General features: G+C 35.5%; 1 protein-coding gene across 4 annotated transcripts in view; it reads left to right on the forward strand.

Moving 5' to 3' along the window:
• BRD10 (bromodomain containing 10) overlaps positions 1–16,960 on the forward strand; it is a 55,086-nt gene that overhangs the window by 5,711 nt on the left and 32,415 nt on the right. For 3 of the 4 annotated variants that reach the window (XM_087742123.1, XM_087742126.1, XM_087742124.1), the window contains 2 exons: positions 3,504–4,936; positions 16,392–16,468. In XM_087742123.1, coding sequence (XP_087598249.1) covers positions 3,504–4,936; positions 16,392–16,468 — 1,510 coding nt within the window. Of the gene's footprint in view, positions 1–1,775; positions 1,837–2,833; positions 2,867–3,503; positions 4,937–16,391; positions 16,469–16,960 lie in introns of those variants that run through there. The other variant, XM_087742125.1, reaches the window with a different exon arrangement.

The following is a 16,960-nucleotide window of genomic DNA, read 5'->3' on the forward strand; positions in this document are numbered from 1 at the left end:
CCTCTCTATACGAATTGTTTCCCAGCTCACCAAAATGCAAATGTTCCAAAAGTACATTGTAGAGGTATTCTATGAAAAAGACTTGGAAATTGGAAGGCCTGTAAAATTAGTGTTGCATTACCAGTGAAGATCATATGATACAGCATATATACATTTTTCAAAGTGTTTTAGATATAAATGCACATACTTGTGACACTAAGATGGGGCAGTATTTTATTCAAAAATGTATTCCAACTTCCTAAACTTAGTCTGGATTATTTTTAAAATATTGGTTTTGTTGAATATATTGTTACCTGTTAAGAAGAGAAAATTGTTATTCAGCTTCTTTTTTTTTTAGAAATCTGACACACTGAGATTAGCACAGAATAGGTACTTCCAAAAGTATATGCAAGATTGCAGAATTGAGTAGTTTAATTGGAGTGCACAGTGCCATCCTTTTGGTAACCCTGTTGCAGTATGCCTTGGAGCTGCAGTCTTGGTCCATTAGCAGATGTGCATTTTCATTACTGAATTTGGCTTTCACTCGCTCTTCATTTTTTGTAATAACAATGAAGTTTGCTGAACTGAAATTGCATTTATACCTGTTTAAAGCTTATACTGAATCTGCAAGGAATATTCAAGTAAAAATACGTGATTCTGAACAATTATCCACATCTTTTTCAGGCCACAAAATGTTAATGCAGAATTCCTATTTATTTGAATGTATCCCAGTAGAATTAATGGTACAAACTCTATTCTTAGAACTAAAGTGCTACTTTAGTGGATACAAATTATTTTATTGATTATTATTATTGATCGTTTCACTTAGTCTTTCATCACAGTTGTAAAAGAATGAGTGTCCAAATATTTTGCTATAATATAGGCTATCCTGTGTTAAAGTTTAATTATGAATGACTATGATGGTCAACCCAAATAAGTGGGTAAACTATTTAGGATTTTAATTTCTACCATATGGAAGTTCGCCTTCCTTCTGGTCTTGCTCTGCTGCTGTTTTTCCCCATAAAATTGCGTGTAGTGCAGAAGTAAAACTTGCTCGTGTGCTGGCAAATCAGTTGTGTTTGGATAGGCAACACCTGGTGTTTACCCGCTTGCAGATGAGTTATCAGGAACATGATTCAATTTCTGGCCATCTAGCTGGCCGCTCTGCATACACGTACTTTCTAGCTAGTAATTATCTTAGTTTAGACTGTTTAGCCACCTCTACTAGGAGTTACATACTTTCAGCCCCAGATCAGTAAGGTTGCAAATGCAAGTGCCTTTCTACAAAACTTAGCCTCATACCTAAAGAAATATAGCTATTCTTTGTAGACAGTTCTCACTTTCTTGTAGTTTATTTATTTCTTGCACAATCTATTTCATTTTTTCTTTATTTAATGTTTTATAACCTCCCCCAACTCATACATTCATCATGGTAGACTCAACATATAAAAAATGAGAAGATATCTTTGCAAAGTTGATTTCACTATTTTGCAGCTAATAATTTCTGTACAGCAGCAAAAGCACTTTTCCTCCTTGAAGTATATATATAACAACATCTGATTTACTTTTCTTGTCAGTCTTGTTTATAAGCTTTCTTTTTGTTCAATTGTTCCAATTATCAGAATATTGAATATCTTCTTTGGATTATTAGTTACATTTCCATCATTTCAATGAGGTTCTACTCGGCTGCTTCGTTACATGCTAATTAAGTAACATATCAATATAAGTACTAACTTACATATTAGTTAACAATAAATAATCATGGAATTATTATATAATTGGAAATGCTTGCATTTAGGTACTGAAACATAGAGGTAGATTCCTACTGAAAATTTTAAAACCACCAGTGAATGACAGGTAATTAAGTGTTGATTTCAATGGGAGTTAAGTGTCTGTACGACTTTAGTTTGTTGAAGATTATGGTAGGCAGCTCTGTCTTTACCATCTCTGAAAACGTGATCCTGGGATAAGTTTCAGGCATATTCATTAAAACATTTAAAGAGTTCAATTCTGCTTGCAAGTTAGTCATTTAAATTAGCAAATTGTGGAATGAGGTATGCTTATACAGTCAATTTTGCCTTTATGAGGATGTTGTGAGCATGGAAGGAACTGGGTCCTACAGAAAAATGTAGAGTATGTCATAATATGATGTAAGACATTACAGATACAGAATTAAGGTCGCGTGGGCGTCTCCAAATTTAATTTCTTCTGACTATTAAATCTTTATTTAATTTAGAATAATGCGTAATATTGCTGTTTTGTACATAGCTTTCTAGTTTATTTTTTACAAGAAAGTTTGTAGAAACAAGTTATTGTAGAATTAAAACAGTTCTCTGTACCTTGTCATCAGAGTTCCAATGCCTTACCTTTTTCCTATGAAAAATTAACTCAACCCTTCAGTGTGTTAGAAGTGGTAAATGAGGGGAAAAGAGTACAATCTAGTCTTTGCCTCCTCTCCCCTCTAACTGAAATCTCTTGCTGCAAGTGAGAAGGAATGAGCTGGTGAGATGTGTCTGCTGTCTTAAGGTAGAAAATGATAAGAAAAGTGGGGAGTTATGTCTGGATTCTGTTTTAGGTGGTTATCTGTACTTGGGGAGTATGTCTGCTGAGTTTTAAGGTCAGATGCCATGGTTTTATCCACTCAGGAGCTGCAAAACAACTGCTGCAGATGTGTTCTAGGAATATGTTTGTCCTTGGTTAGTCTGGAAATGTCAGCTTGACCTTAGAATAGTTTTGTGTTATTATTGTAAACACAATATATGTGTATAGATTTTTCAGAAGTTTTTACAGGCCTCTGATTATTGATAACCTCTTTCTCTGAATACCCACTATTTCTGCTCTATCCTTTTTTTAGATAGGGGGACCAGAACTGAATACAGTTTTTCAGGTGAGGGCAAACCATTTATTAATGTAATGACATTTAATTTCTGGTGTTATTTTCCATCACATTCTTCATGCATCCTGATATTTGTTTCCTTTTTTGACCACCATTGCAAACCAACTAGTAACACTCCTATGGGTGGGAGGGAAAAGGGCTTTTGTATGTGAATGAAGCACTTAACAGTTAGGCATGTGTACTTGTGTGCTGAAGAAGGGAGTTACAAGGTAGGTGACACGAGGCGCAGGGCAAGCATTTGAAAGCAAGACTTATCTGGAATTTGTTTTCAGAGATTTTTATATGGGTAGTTTGTTGGAAATACTTAATCCTGCCGAAAAGGGATTGGGGAAGGGAATACATTTTTAAAAAAAAATCTAAACCACCCAAACTATTGATATCTACCAGGTTTTTTTGTTACCTTTTCCCTTTTTTAAACTAGTGGTGATAGAAATAAAAGACTATAATTTCCCATTTTGGTGCAGTGGTGTATTGTGTAATCCAAAGTAAGACAAACTGAATTCAAACTTTATGTACTGTGTTCTTTATTACTTCAAAATAAGTACGTCATGCTGTAGTTCTGTTCTTTTCTCCCTGGTTTCTTTTTGTTCACCTGATATCTGAACTTTCATGAACTTTCTTTTAATAGGCTGAGAGAGCAAGAAAGAAAAGAAGCAGAAGAAGCTAGTCACAAAGAAATAGAAGAATGGGAAAAGTCACTTTTAGCTCAAGCAGCACCTACAAGGATGGAAACAATGTGGGAGATTCCAGCTATTGGTCATTTTCTTTGTTTAGCACAACAGATTTTAAATTTACCTGAAATAGTGTTCTATGAATTGGAACGTTGTCTTCTGATGCCTCAGTGTAATGCTTTTTTATCTAAAATAATGACTTCTTTGTTAAGTCCTCCTCATCGCAGATCCACGTTACATCGCAGGCCTACACTTTCTTACAGGACTTGGGAAGCAGCACTCAGACAGAAAGTACAACACTGGTATACTCTTGTAGGGCAAACTGACAATCCTAATAGCTCCGCAGAAAAACTTGGATTGTGTCCTCAGTTTTTCAAAGTCCTTGGAGAAGTTAATCCCTTGGAGGAAAAACCATTTCATGAGCTACCATTCTACCAAAAAGTGTGGTTGCTAAAAGGTCTCTGTGATTTCGTGTATGAAACACAAAAGGATGTTCAGGATGCAGTACTAGGTCAGCCTATCCATGAATGCAGAGAAGTAATTCTTGGTTATGACTACTTGGAGAACGCGTATGTTCACTTTCCACAGTTCTGTGGTGCAGATGTTCGGATTTACAAACAAAAACCTTTTCAGGCTCCTGAATTCCCATCTCCTCCCATTAAAGTTAAAAAAGTGTCACGTATTAAAGTGGAGAAAGTAAAACATGAATATGTAAGCAAAAGCAATGGGGAGGTCAATTCTGGTGGTAGAGAAGAGCTGTTACATCATTCCAAGACAGAAGTAGAGAAAAGTATGGACTCCATCATTATCTGTCCAGAAAAAAAAACACATTTAGGTAGCTTTAGAGTCGCTGCAGAGGAGATTAAGATTAACTGTGAAATCAAGACCTCAAGAGTCTGCGACATGAAAAAAACTGGTTGCTGTAAAGAGAACTTGAGGAATTTGATTAGTTCAGGAGAGATTGTTGGTATGGGTGGTCACACTAGTTCAGGAGACATAAAGGCTGTGGAGAATGGACAAGGTTGTGGTGAAATGGCCAGAGTAAAAGCTGAGATCAGCCCATTCAGGGAGAACACGCTGAAAGCTTGCCAAATGCATGTCAATGGCACTCATAATGACAACCAAGACATAAATTACCATGAATCTGCTAAAGAAACAATGCTAGAGAACTCACTGCAAAATAATAAACTAAATAAATTGCGGGCAAAAAAAAAGAAGAAGAAAAAAAAGAAGTTGAAGGATATTCTAAATGAAAATCTACAGAGAAAACTTGATGACTTGCAAAGAAAGCGTGAGATTCATCTTCATCCATTCAAATCTTACAAATCTGAGATCCAGAACAAGTTGTTTATAATTAAAAAGAAAGCAAAACACAAGAAGCACAAGTCTGGTAAGTTGACATTTTCACCTGTAGTATGAATTAGGAGGATACTGATTTCTTTTTTTTTTTTATTGTTGTCTTGGCTGATTAGTCTACATTTTATTTTGTGAAACAGGACAGCCTTATTGCATTAGACTTTTCTGGTGTTAATTTTAATGTGAAAGTTTCCCATTCAGTAACACAAACATATAAAACAGGCTCATCAGCTGATAGAACCATGATTTGCAGAATGTATCTTTAGAGAACATAATTCATTGGAAGAGTTTGTTTTTTACAAAAAATACTTAGGAGAATGAATCTGACTGACTGGTTAACATCAGAGAGTGTAGCTTGTTTTATGCTGTCTTATGTCATAGCAGTTGTGGAAATATTTCTCCCCTCTCTGATAATATTACCTTATCCAAATTACAAAGAAACACAGAGTAATTACATGAGATCATGAATCCAAAATCATTCCTGTTCAACTGTGCAGTTTAGGTCATCAAAGAGTATCGCTTTACTGCAGGCCTGATCACATTTCGGCTTAGTCCAACAACTGAGATACAGAATTTATGCAGATAGCATTTTTATTACAGATGTGGGCAGCATCTAGTTACGTGTTTCAGGTAGGTGATACACCATCCAGATTTTAGTTAACTCACTGGAAAATTTTAAAACAATTGCACCATAAAGCTTGATCTGTTATCCTGTTGAGTCATGGGCTAAGCTATCTGTGCTAGATTTTAGCAGACTGCTTCAAACATCACATTTTTTTGAAGCGATAGGCTTATTTTCAGAACAGTGTAGGTTGACAGGTAAATGCTGGATTTCATCTGAAAAGCAGAGAGTGAAAACCAAAAATCTGTGTAACAAAGTGTCTTCTAAAGGGTAAGTGAATTCAGAGATCTGATGCCAATGCATTTTAGCTAGAAGCTGAGTGGAAATTTACAGCCAAGAAAACAAGTACTGTTTAGATCCCAAATATTTGTGCAGAATAGCCAAAGAACTGTCTTACCATACAAACCACAAACTCCTCCCTCCAAAAAATTTCAATGCCCACATCTAAACATAAAATTTAAGAGTTACAGTTGAAGTTCATATATGTAATATTCAGCAAAAGTAATGTATTTTACATTCACTTTTGTGACTGTTAACTCTCCAAATGTTTTACTGTTTTCATTCTTCTTAAAACCAAACAACAACAAAATGAATAGTAACCCAAATTGCAAATAAGGGCTTTTTAATTTAAAGAACTGTGGGGAAAAAAATTGGGGACCAAGTGTCCCTTACTTTTCTGTGGAAGTATTTAAAGTAGGTCGCCATCTTCATTGTAACCCTCATTTTACAACAGATGCTTAAAAATCCACTTTCTATGAATTAAGAGATGCTCACAGAACAGCATGTGTAATTTTTCAGTAGATCATTGTTTTGAAAGACAACCACTGTTAGCAAAACAGACTGGCAATATTTGAAAGTAGCTTTTGAAGTTAATTGATATAGGTGATGTTTACTGTGATAACTGCTTTTCTTATACATGTCATAAAAATAACAAAATTTCAAAAAAGCCGCCTGTTTGCCTCCATCTTGACACTTGATGTACTTAGTAGCATGTTAGCAGAATTTTTTTATAGTTACAAATCATGTTTTGTTTTTAAAGACTAAAAGAGGCAAATTTGGAAGTCCTGTTAGAAGAACTGTAAATACTGAGTTTAAGCTTTTTTTAAAGAAATTCCTCATGAACAGCTATCAGAGAATGATTGTATTTACAATAAAAGTATATGCTATAATATAATCTCAGTGAAAATTCTCATATTTTTAGTTTGTAACGTTAAAGAATTTTTGGTCTTGAGTACATCCCAGACTAAATCCTGCACTGTTAGTGGAAACTGTAGTGCTTACTGTAATGTGCTTAATCACAATACCTAAATACAGGCAGTTCTTTCGGTTCAAAATTCCTGTCTTTTAATTGACACAGTGGAAATTCAGCTCATTACTAAAACTAGAATCAGGAGAGAACTTTCCTTCAGTCCGTTTCCTTTTTGTATCTTGCATATGGTGCCGGGTTGCTAAAGTGAAAACAGAAATCCCTGGCTTTTCATTATCCCAGTTATGTTACATATATTGACCTGTATAGCTATTATGTGATCTCCATTTCTTGCAATAAGTTTGTTTTGTTTTCTGAAGTGCTAAAAAAAGTTTGGGTTTTGTAATTTCTTAATACCAAGGCTCATCTAATGCTGATCTGATAGAACGGAGATTATTTATCCAATTATTGTCCTTTGTGCTTTATGTTGAGCTTTTTTAGAATATATTTTAGGACTCTATGTTTCAGAAGCTTATTATAAAACAAGCTAGTGTTCCATACTGCTAAAAACATGGGAGTTAAAACAGTTGTTCTTTCAGTTTTAATTTGTGGTTTTACATGACTGAATAGTAAATTCAGCAGTAGAGTGCCATGTACCGCTGTTTTTCCAATTCCATATTGTGTCATAAGGAGCTTAACATTATCAGAGGTAATTTAATATAGAAAACAATTAGTGCATAGCTTTGTTAAGAATACGTATCTGTAGCTGCAGACCAGTACCAGATGCCATTAATCATCTGAACTTAGGTTTTAATTATACGTATTTTCATCATCAGAGAACACTGCAGGTAGAGTATTACTCCCTTTCATTGTCAGTTTTGGACAGGAAGGAGATGTGTCAGTGCAGGTGGAAATCCAGAAAAGAGTCACAAAGTTCTCTGTCACAATTCTGTTGGTGTTTGCACTGTTTTGCAACCCTGACTGCACATGGAGATGTCCTCTGTGTCTATTCAGTAAGAAATGACAGAAATTCCTCTTCTCCACTTTCACTTCTCCTGTGTCTCTAATTGCTTGATCTGCTGGCTCTGATAGTCTGAGTTATGCTCAGATGGTGTGTTCGTTTTCATTCAGGTGGAGGGCATAAAACATTCTGTTTCATCTGCAGGTGGCAGGCATTGTCCTGGGCATGATATGAAGGGTTCTTTTTCTTTTGGTACTCTCTTGTCCTTTATCTTTTGATATGTTGAGGCATTTCCCTTCTTATTCTGACTACTTCACTGCAAATTTTGACCTTGCTGGAGAAAATTTTCCTAAAACATTACAGTATTATGAGAAAGAGCTTTTCTTCCTATGCTTGTTAAGTGGCTGTTAGTCCTGTAGCTATTAGGCTGAAATGGATAGGATTGCACTGAATTTATGCTAATGCCTTATTGTTTCATAATGTTTCATAATGTTTAAGGCTAAGTAGTATTTCTCAAAGCTCTTCTGTTTAAAGATACCCTTACAATGTAGAACAGAGAAAGAGATTTGGTAAAACTTGTTCCGAATTCAGAAAAGCACTTGATTGAAATCTGATCATAGCCATAATCACTGTTTACAATCTTCTTTAAAAGTACAGGAGGTAGAAGAGAGCATCAGTAATGTAAAAGCAAGTACCTTTCCTTATTTTTTAACAAGGTGATATTTTTTTTCCGCTATTGGCTCTCTAAGGCAGCTAAATGTAACTTTGAGTCCCAGTTCATGTTTCTATTGAGATGATTTGCACATTCCTGACTTGCTGTAGTGGTGGTACCCAAAAGATGCTGTTCATAAATATAGACAGGTTGTTCAGTTTTTTAGCTGAAATCTTCCCGTAACTATTGTGAGCAAAACTTACTGGCGAACACAGCCATGTTGTGAGCATTGCCATAGTTAGGAGGTTTTCTTGAATCTATGTCTTTGAAACATGGCAATGGTTATTACTGTGGCAGTGTTCTGTGTCAATATTACTGACAGGGCAGTACTGGATATAATGCAAAGACAGAATCAGAGAGAGTAGTTCTGTAAACAACTTGCATGCTACACATTTATTTTAAATGTTATTTTACTAGTGGAGTTAGATAAATTAGGCTATAAATCCTTCAATTAGACTGTGACAATGGTGATAGGCTTGTTGGATCTGGACTAAGACAGCTACGCTGAAGTAAATCGTGGGGTACAACCAAGATTGCAGTGGAAGGCACGGTACAAAAGCATGAGAATTCTGTGATTGCGTGCTTGAAACAGGGATTGGATGAAATTCAGAACATCCATAGGGTTGAGAAAACAGGAGGGACCAGAGGCTGCTTGAAAGAACTGCGATATGCCTGAAGCAGAGATTGAAGTGAGTGTAAGTGGAATCTCTTCTATTCCAATTGGCGTAGAAGACACCAATACAGCACACACCTTTAGAAGAACCTTGATGTAAATTCTATACCCTGTACTTGTGCTGTGAAAGATTCATAGCAGTCTACCCGCTTAAAGTCTATTTCACAGTGTCTTTTATTTTTTTAGAGTACCATTACATTTTGTATATGAAATCAAGCATTGCTTGAATGTGAAGAAATGAATTTAACAGCCTGGCAGCAGTTTTGTAGTGTCTGGTGGACTGTCCTTGGGAGTTTAATCTTCACTTTTGTCTTCAGAGTTGTAAAAACTTTGTTGTAAGCCTCTAGATCTGGAACAGCCTGTTAACCATGTTGAAAACATTAAATGAGGTATTCTGCCAAGTTGTAACAATGTACTCAATGCATTAAGCTGCAGCGTCAGTATCTCCAGAAACCTACCCCTGAGGTTTGTTGGATTTACTTACATTGCTCAGTTAAGTCAGCATTATTAATGCACCTGTTCAGACCTGCTTTGCTCTTTTGACTACATAAAAGCATATGCTGTGTCAGTGTGGAAGCTTCAAAAATCTATAGTAAGGCTTCGTTTTCCAGATTATTGCACATTATTTTCTGAAAGAGGAGCTGTTGGGAGCAACATAGAAGATTAGGAGAATAAAGAGAAAACAGGACATGCTCAGTAGCTGCCAAATCTTTGAAAGGCATGAAATGTGTCTTACAAATTTGTGAACAGGAAAATTCAGGCCGTTTTTTCAATTGGAGAACAGTAGAGTTGCTGCTAGAATGTAATGAGAAAACAGGAATTCTTGCAGTTGGAGGGGACTAACTTTATTTTACCATGGCAAATACTACTGAGTTAGTGTTTGTCAAAAACATCTGTTTCTTCATCTGGGGGAATGAGGCTCTTCTGCATGTGTGGTAAAAATTGCATTTTTCTTAAAAATTATTATTAAAATCAATTTTTATTAAAATTGCTCTATGTTGTCACTTTATAATTTGAAGCACGGATTGATATTACTTTTGTTCTTCAAGGAGGAGCCACAAGGACTCAACTATCAGTTCATAACAAAAAGTTCCACTAGATCTGTAAAAATGTTCCTGCTTTCAAGTCCAAATGATTTATGCTATGATAACTTATAAATGGGTTGTATTGTCCTTCCTGAGGTTATTTACAAATGTCAAGAGCATTTCTGTGGCTTAGTGTTTTATTTATCTACATTTCTATGCCTCTAAAATAGGACTAGAAGAGATCTAAAATATCATTTATTTATTTATTCCTCCTTCTTCACCCTCAGATGGCAAGACCAGCTTGAGATGGCTTCTGTTTTAATTGCATCTAATCTCCCTAGTGGGGTTTTTGGATGGTCATAACTAGTGTCCAGGTCCTAGTTTTTATGTTACTTTGTTAATTACCTGCACATCTATTCAGTGATAACATCTGTGGAATTTGTTTTGGCTTGAAAGGAAAGCATATGGTAGCCAGACATCTTGTGGACCTACTGAACTTAAATAACATCTAAGAATTTTCTCAGAGCTGGCTAAGGGGCTCTTGGATAGTAAAATGTTGATTTTCAGTGAATTCTAGAACAGAAGTGTTCCAGCAGTGGTGTTACTTAATAAATGTGAAAGATGTGTAGATCTGGATTTGTTTATTTTCATCAATGAGTTTGTTTAACAAACTACTTGATGACAATTATAAATATGTAGAAGGAAAATCGATAAAAAACAGCTCTTAACTGTCAGTCGAAAGTATAAAATAATCCAGTCTCTTGGAATTGAGATTAGAACAGATGATAAAGCATTACTTCAGGGAAGTCATATTTCTTCTGCCCCACCTATTGCAATCACCATTAATTTAGCATTAAAAATTAAAAAGCAGTAATGTAAAAATTGTTCACCTTTGAATTATTTCTCTCATTTATTTTGGTGTAGTTTTGGTTTGTTATATAAAGTACTGCCTTTACTCTGAGACTGAGTCATACATGAAACCTGGAACACACTATTTCAAACAGTAGAGATATTTCAGCGCTTTCCAATACGACATTCACTGACTTTGAAATCAGCTTTTCTCAGAATAGCATTTGTTTCACATTCACTTTAGTGCTTTCACTAACCTCTGTTATTGAGTTATACTAACACTCACTATACAGGTTTCTGTCCTCACTGGCCTTCAAGCACCAAACACTGTCCAGGTAGACAGGGCAGTATCCAAGTTATTATTACTTGTGTCTGCTTAATACAGGTTTCAGCTTTTTTGGCAGATGAGGAGGGGCTTGTTCAAGTAAGTTTACTGTGGAAAACCTGTATTTTACTGCATTGCTGCTGCAAGATGGAGTTTGTTTTCATTCAGAAAAAACAATGGTGTGATAGCTAAAATGTTACACAACTGCGCTGTCCTTTACTGCAGATGGTATGCATTTTGACAGTGTTCTTGTTTCAATTTAATATCCAAGTGGTTTGTTTCAGCAGGCAAAGTCAGGAAATATGCAAATTGAGCTTTTGGGCACTGATGCTACCAGCTCTGGGTATAAGTTGGTAGCATGTTGTTGGAGAGAAATATTACCTCAAATCAACAGAGAGTTTTGTTTTATATCCACAGATAACTAAATTATAGTTTAATTTAGGATGAGATTTGTTGTCGTTTGCTTGAAGAATAAAGCAATTGTGTATTTTGCCTTTATTCGCTGGTAGAGATCAAAAGGACTCTTTATTTGTTGCACAGTCCTGATTCTTCCACTGAACATGGATGGGCTCTCGCCTTAGGTGTCTCTAGTTGTGTCCCCTCCCTGATCTCAGGAACAGCTTAGCTCTCTGTCAGTATTGGAGGTGGCATAAAAAGAGCTGATCCTCTCTGGCAGCGTGGGAGGGGAAAAGAGATGATAGTTACAACTTCTGTACAAGGTAAGGTGTCTCAGAGTCTCTTCCCCTCTGAACTGAAACTCAACTGAGATCTGGAGCCTGTTGGAAAAGGCAGTGTGGAGACATAATTAGTGACACAGTAAAATCAGGTGAATGCAAGGTTACACAGGAATAATATAGGCTGACATTTCCAAGCTTCAAAACAGTTCAATTTGCAGCAAAGTAGATTTTTTTTTTTAATATAGTTTTGATTGTATATATTTGAATACAAACCATGTTGGTGTTTTTGTTTTGTTTTTTTTTTCCCCCACTAATGTTATTTTATAATTCTGGCAAGGGGGAATAAAGCTCTGCTCTTTTTTTTTTTTTTTTTTTCCCAAAGAAGTGTTGACTATGTTTGAAATTGAACTTTATTTAAAAAAGAAGTAATACTTTAATCTTTATTACAAGTATTGTTCTACAGTAGAAACAGGAATAAGAATGAATCAGTAATTATTTATCAATATTTACAAAACATTTATCAAATACTTGTTCAAGTAAGTATTTCTCTACTCCGCAAAAAGTAATTTAGTATTGTAGCTGTTGCTGGATAGGGAGGCCACTGTTAGTGCCTCAAGATGGTAGGCCTAACAACAGCTTTTATGCAGTTGCAGCTATTGAAGAAGGCTTCTTCAGCTGTTTCAAGATGATGATTTTCTTTGGACTTTATGTTGTAGTTTGAGAAACTCTTTATTTGTTTTGATCAAGAGTGTTTTTCTCATTTCATTCTTACATGATTAGGGACAAGTGTAAAGAAATTGATTGGACAAAAGTATTATTTGATTTATCTTCCTTCTGTGCAGTGCAGTCCTGAGTTATTGATTCCTATGTATTCCTATGTATTTGTTCCTATGTATGAGCAAGGCAGTCTTTTAAAGAGCCACAGAGCCATAGAAAAGCTGGTTGGAAGGAACATCTGGAGGTCACCTAGTCTGATTCCTTGTTTGAAGCAGGACTGTCACAAATACCAGATCAGGTCAGCTGTGACTTGAAGACTTCTGAAGATGGAAATCTATTTACTGAGCCACTGTTCCCCCTTCTCCCTCCAAGAATTTTTGTACTGTTACTGTTTTGTGCTTGTTAAGTGGTTTATAAATTATGGCTAGTAAAAGCTGGGGACCAAGAGATGGGAAGCAAGCAGGGTGTGTTGAGTTGGAATAGGTGACCTGAAGAGATAACGCATATGAGCTTCCTTATTAGAAATATTTGGGTTTTTCTTTATTATTTCTTAGGTGTGTTTTTCTAACTTTGTTTGCTTTCAATCAGCAATTAAATACATTTGTACATTAAGTATGTACATTTGGAAGGTACAGTGTGCTGTATTTCAAAATGCGTGTAGCTTCTGTTGGAAACATTACTTAGTCTGCTGAAGTAAGTAATTTAAGCCTTTTTAAATAGTCTCTTTACCTAGGATTATGGGCAAAGGAGCTCTAGCAGACGTCAGTGGAGTGGTTTGAGAAGTTGCCACTCACAGCGGATGCCTATTCAATCCCTTAGGCATTTTACTGTACCTGCAGAATCTATGCCCACCTGAGAATGGCAGTTGAAGCTAAGCGACTGCTCTGTGGTGGCATGGCTGAAGTGTTCGCGTGGTTATGCTACATGCAACAGGGCCAGTAGCAGGTAGCTGGTAGAGGCTGACATCCCTTACCACTGTTGTTGTTTTTGTTGAATGTGTCAGCTGGTGGTCTGAGAATCTAAACTATCAGATCTTGATAGATTTTTATTGAGGAGATCTGATCCTTGGCTAATCTTATCCAAGGATTTTTCGCTTAAAGGTAAGTGAATTGGAATATTTTTAGGTACTAAACTAAATTTGGAAACTGGACACAGGTGCAGTTGCATTGTCTCAGGAATACTAAATAGAAGTTTTCCTTTATCATCTTTGGGTTTTTTTTCCTCTCAAAGCTAGTAAAGAAAATTTTTCTTTTAAAACTTGACATACGAGAAATTATTTTTGAAAACCAGAGGTAACTTTTTTAAAAAGAGAGAGATTATCAGTACTATTGCTATAACTTCTTTTGAAATTCAATTTGGTATTTTATAAGGATGTCATTAAGGTAGAAGATGAGTTTGCCAAAGTTAGTTTGCTGTATATATTAAATCTCTCCCATTGTGCAAATACCTGTAGTGTTTTCTTATATTTTGGTATGTGATATGTGCCTGCACCATAGGACATCTGATGTGTATAGTCATAAAGTGGGAAAGAGACTGTGATGCTGCTCTGTACAGATATATTCTTAGTTCATGGCAGATGTCAGCCTGGGAATTGTGTAAGTCTTATGGTACATATGTGCAAGTAGGCATGCTTTATGATAACCCATATGTCATACTGTATTTTCAAAGACTTTTTTTCCTTGATTCAGTTTACACAGAAGGTAAGGCTCATTTTCCTTGTGCTTCTAGTGAGTTTTTTTTAATTCTTGTTCTTTCTGTTACCCCATATCTTCTCTACTGCATGCTTTTCAGATGCTGCTGCAAAGGAAGAAATAGTTACTTTCTTGTTTTGGTAATGAATTATAATTCTTCCTAACAATTTTTCCCCCCTTTTTCTGAAGGAAATATTGGAGAAAAGAGAGTCTATTTCTGTTAACTCTGTTATTTTTTGAAGTACACTGTATCATACAGCACCTGATGCTGAAAATACTCAAGTAAATATTTGCTGAAAAATATGTTGAAAATACTCAAATAAAATGAAAATTTTCATTTTAATGATATTCAAATCTTTCTTTTTGTAAAGAAGCAAGACAGTCTAGCTGCCCAATGGTTTTATCCCTTCATGTTCTTGCCAGATGACATTCTTTTACAGGGCTATAACAAGGAACCACAATATGACCAGACTTCTTTTCTGAGTCAGTTTGTCAAGAAAGCTTATATTAGATGTCTGCTTTAGTCCATAAAATGGACAGCACTGTTCTCAGTAGTAGCAATTATGTTTTCCATGCGTCAGGATTCATAAAAGTATAACAAAAATGCTGACTTTTTTGCCCATTGTCAAAACATTTGGGTCATTGTTCTAATAAACATGCTTCTCTGTTTTATCACTTCTTCTGTAATGTGAAATCTGAGTTCTTATTTTTGGTAGTTGAGGGCTCTTCAGTGCAGAGTTTCAAATCTGGGTTGATTTATTGATTTTTATATGGTTTGGGTTTATGTGGAGTTTCAAATCTAGATCTTTTGAGCCCTGTGCCCTGTCTCTTAACTGTGTTTTATTTCAGATTCAGGTAAGATGTTTAGAAAACTTACAGTGTAATAAACTGAAAATAGGATAGTGTGATAAGCTGAAAATATAGATGCCTAGGCATCTGCGAATAGGTGTATGTATATGTACATATGCATTTGCACACACAAGCAAGTATCTATTAAAAAAATAAATGCAATTTCTGCCAATATTTTCATTAATATAAATATCAAATCTGCCTGTGTTTGTGTTATTACCAAGTGCCTGTAATGATTCTATCTGACAACAAATTCCACATACTTTGTATGATTTTTTTTTTTTTTTTTAAATTTGGGGGGGGGGGGGGGCGTGTTAAGGTTTTTAATTATTGTTTAGGACTCCTGAATGTGAGCACAGCAGTAATCTTAGACTGATAGTTTGGTCTGAATGAACAGGTCAGAAGTGTGCTTGTTTCAGTTTACCGTATGAATGTAGAAATAACCATATGAGAAACTCCATTATCTTGCATATATGGCTTGGTGACATAGCTGCTTGATTTGAGAAATGTATGTGACTTGTGAACCCTGGTACTATAGGCAGTAAAGCACTTGCCTTACCTTCAAGGAGGTTTTTAGTTATATCCGTGTTCTTGTATAGCACACCTGGGTGTGAAGGGCATTATAGGAAGGTGTTTGCTTTCTTCTAAAATGTTAGGTTTTGCCACAGTCAGAAAAAACAAATCAGTAATCTGATTTCATTGGTAACTTCAGTATGTTAATTCGGGGATTTCTAGATATTGTTTGTGCTTTGAGGGTATTTTTTACTATAAGATACAGAGGTCCCAGACCCTAATATGTGGTTCACTTTACAGTGTCAGAGAACAAATATTGCAGGTAAGATGCTATATTTCTTAAGTTTGTGGTATAAGTTCTGGATTTTACTCCTTTCAGAACAGTGGTGTGAATGTTTCTTTTATGACTTGAATTTTTAGGTGGTATATTATGGGCATTGTAGTGGGTTTGTTCTTTTTTCTTTTGTTGTGCTTTTCTTTTCTTCCCCCCCCCAAAAGTCTGCCCTACACAAATACTTACAGTTTAATGTTTGCTTTTGCTGAGTCTAGTTCTGATTCATCATGTTTTTGTGACTTGCTGTCAACCGTCTGTTAGTTATAGTTTAACTTTCAAGTCTGTATGTAATTTGGTTTTATTAATGAAGTACAACAAACAGCATTATGAAGCTTTTCTCTTTTAATCTTACAAGGAAAAAAATCGGTATCTAAAAAAGCAATCACAAAGAAGAGGAAAGGTGTCACAAAGTCTACCATACCAGAATTTCAGGTAAATTATTTTAATTTTTGTTTTAAGCACTTGAAATCTGAATGTCTGTAAAGTAAGTCCTTTAGTTTCTGATAGAGGCCTTGGAAATCCTAATCAAAGATGGATCTCCTTCTTCTAGTTCAAAAAGTTTAATCTGATACTGTTTTTAAAAGTGCATTTCACCTTTTCTTGGTAGAGAATGTTCTAGTGTTTTTTATTATGTGCAGCTTACACACTGTTTCCCGGTATTGTTTAAGATCCCAGATGAATCTGTTACAGGACAAAACCTGTAAAAACTAGTTGTTGTTCATGGAATTTTTAAGGTAGATACAATTTTCTGGGATAAAATTACTTGGGTTTTGTATGAGGTGTGACACTGTGGTCCTTGAATTGAAATCTAGTTTGATTTACTGAAGAACTTGCAAAAAACTTGTAGGCTCCTGTGCTCATCTTGTTTGCAACTTTTACCCCTTATATGCACATGACCTTTAGACCAGAAAGCACTAAGAAAAG

The sequence above is a fragment of the Nipponia nippon genome, unplaced genomic scaffold (genome assembly GCF_047370975.1).
Source record: "Nipponia nippon isolate SJK-2023a ecotype South Korea unplaced genomic scaffold, ASM4737097v1 scaffold_8, whole genome shotgun sequence".
NCBI lineage: Eukaryota > Metazoa > Chordata > Aves > Pelecaniformes > Threskiornithidae > Nipponia > Nipponia nippon.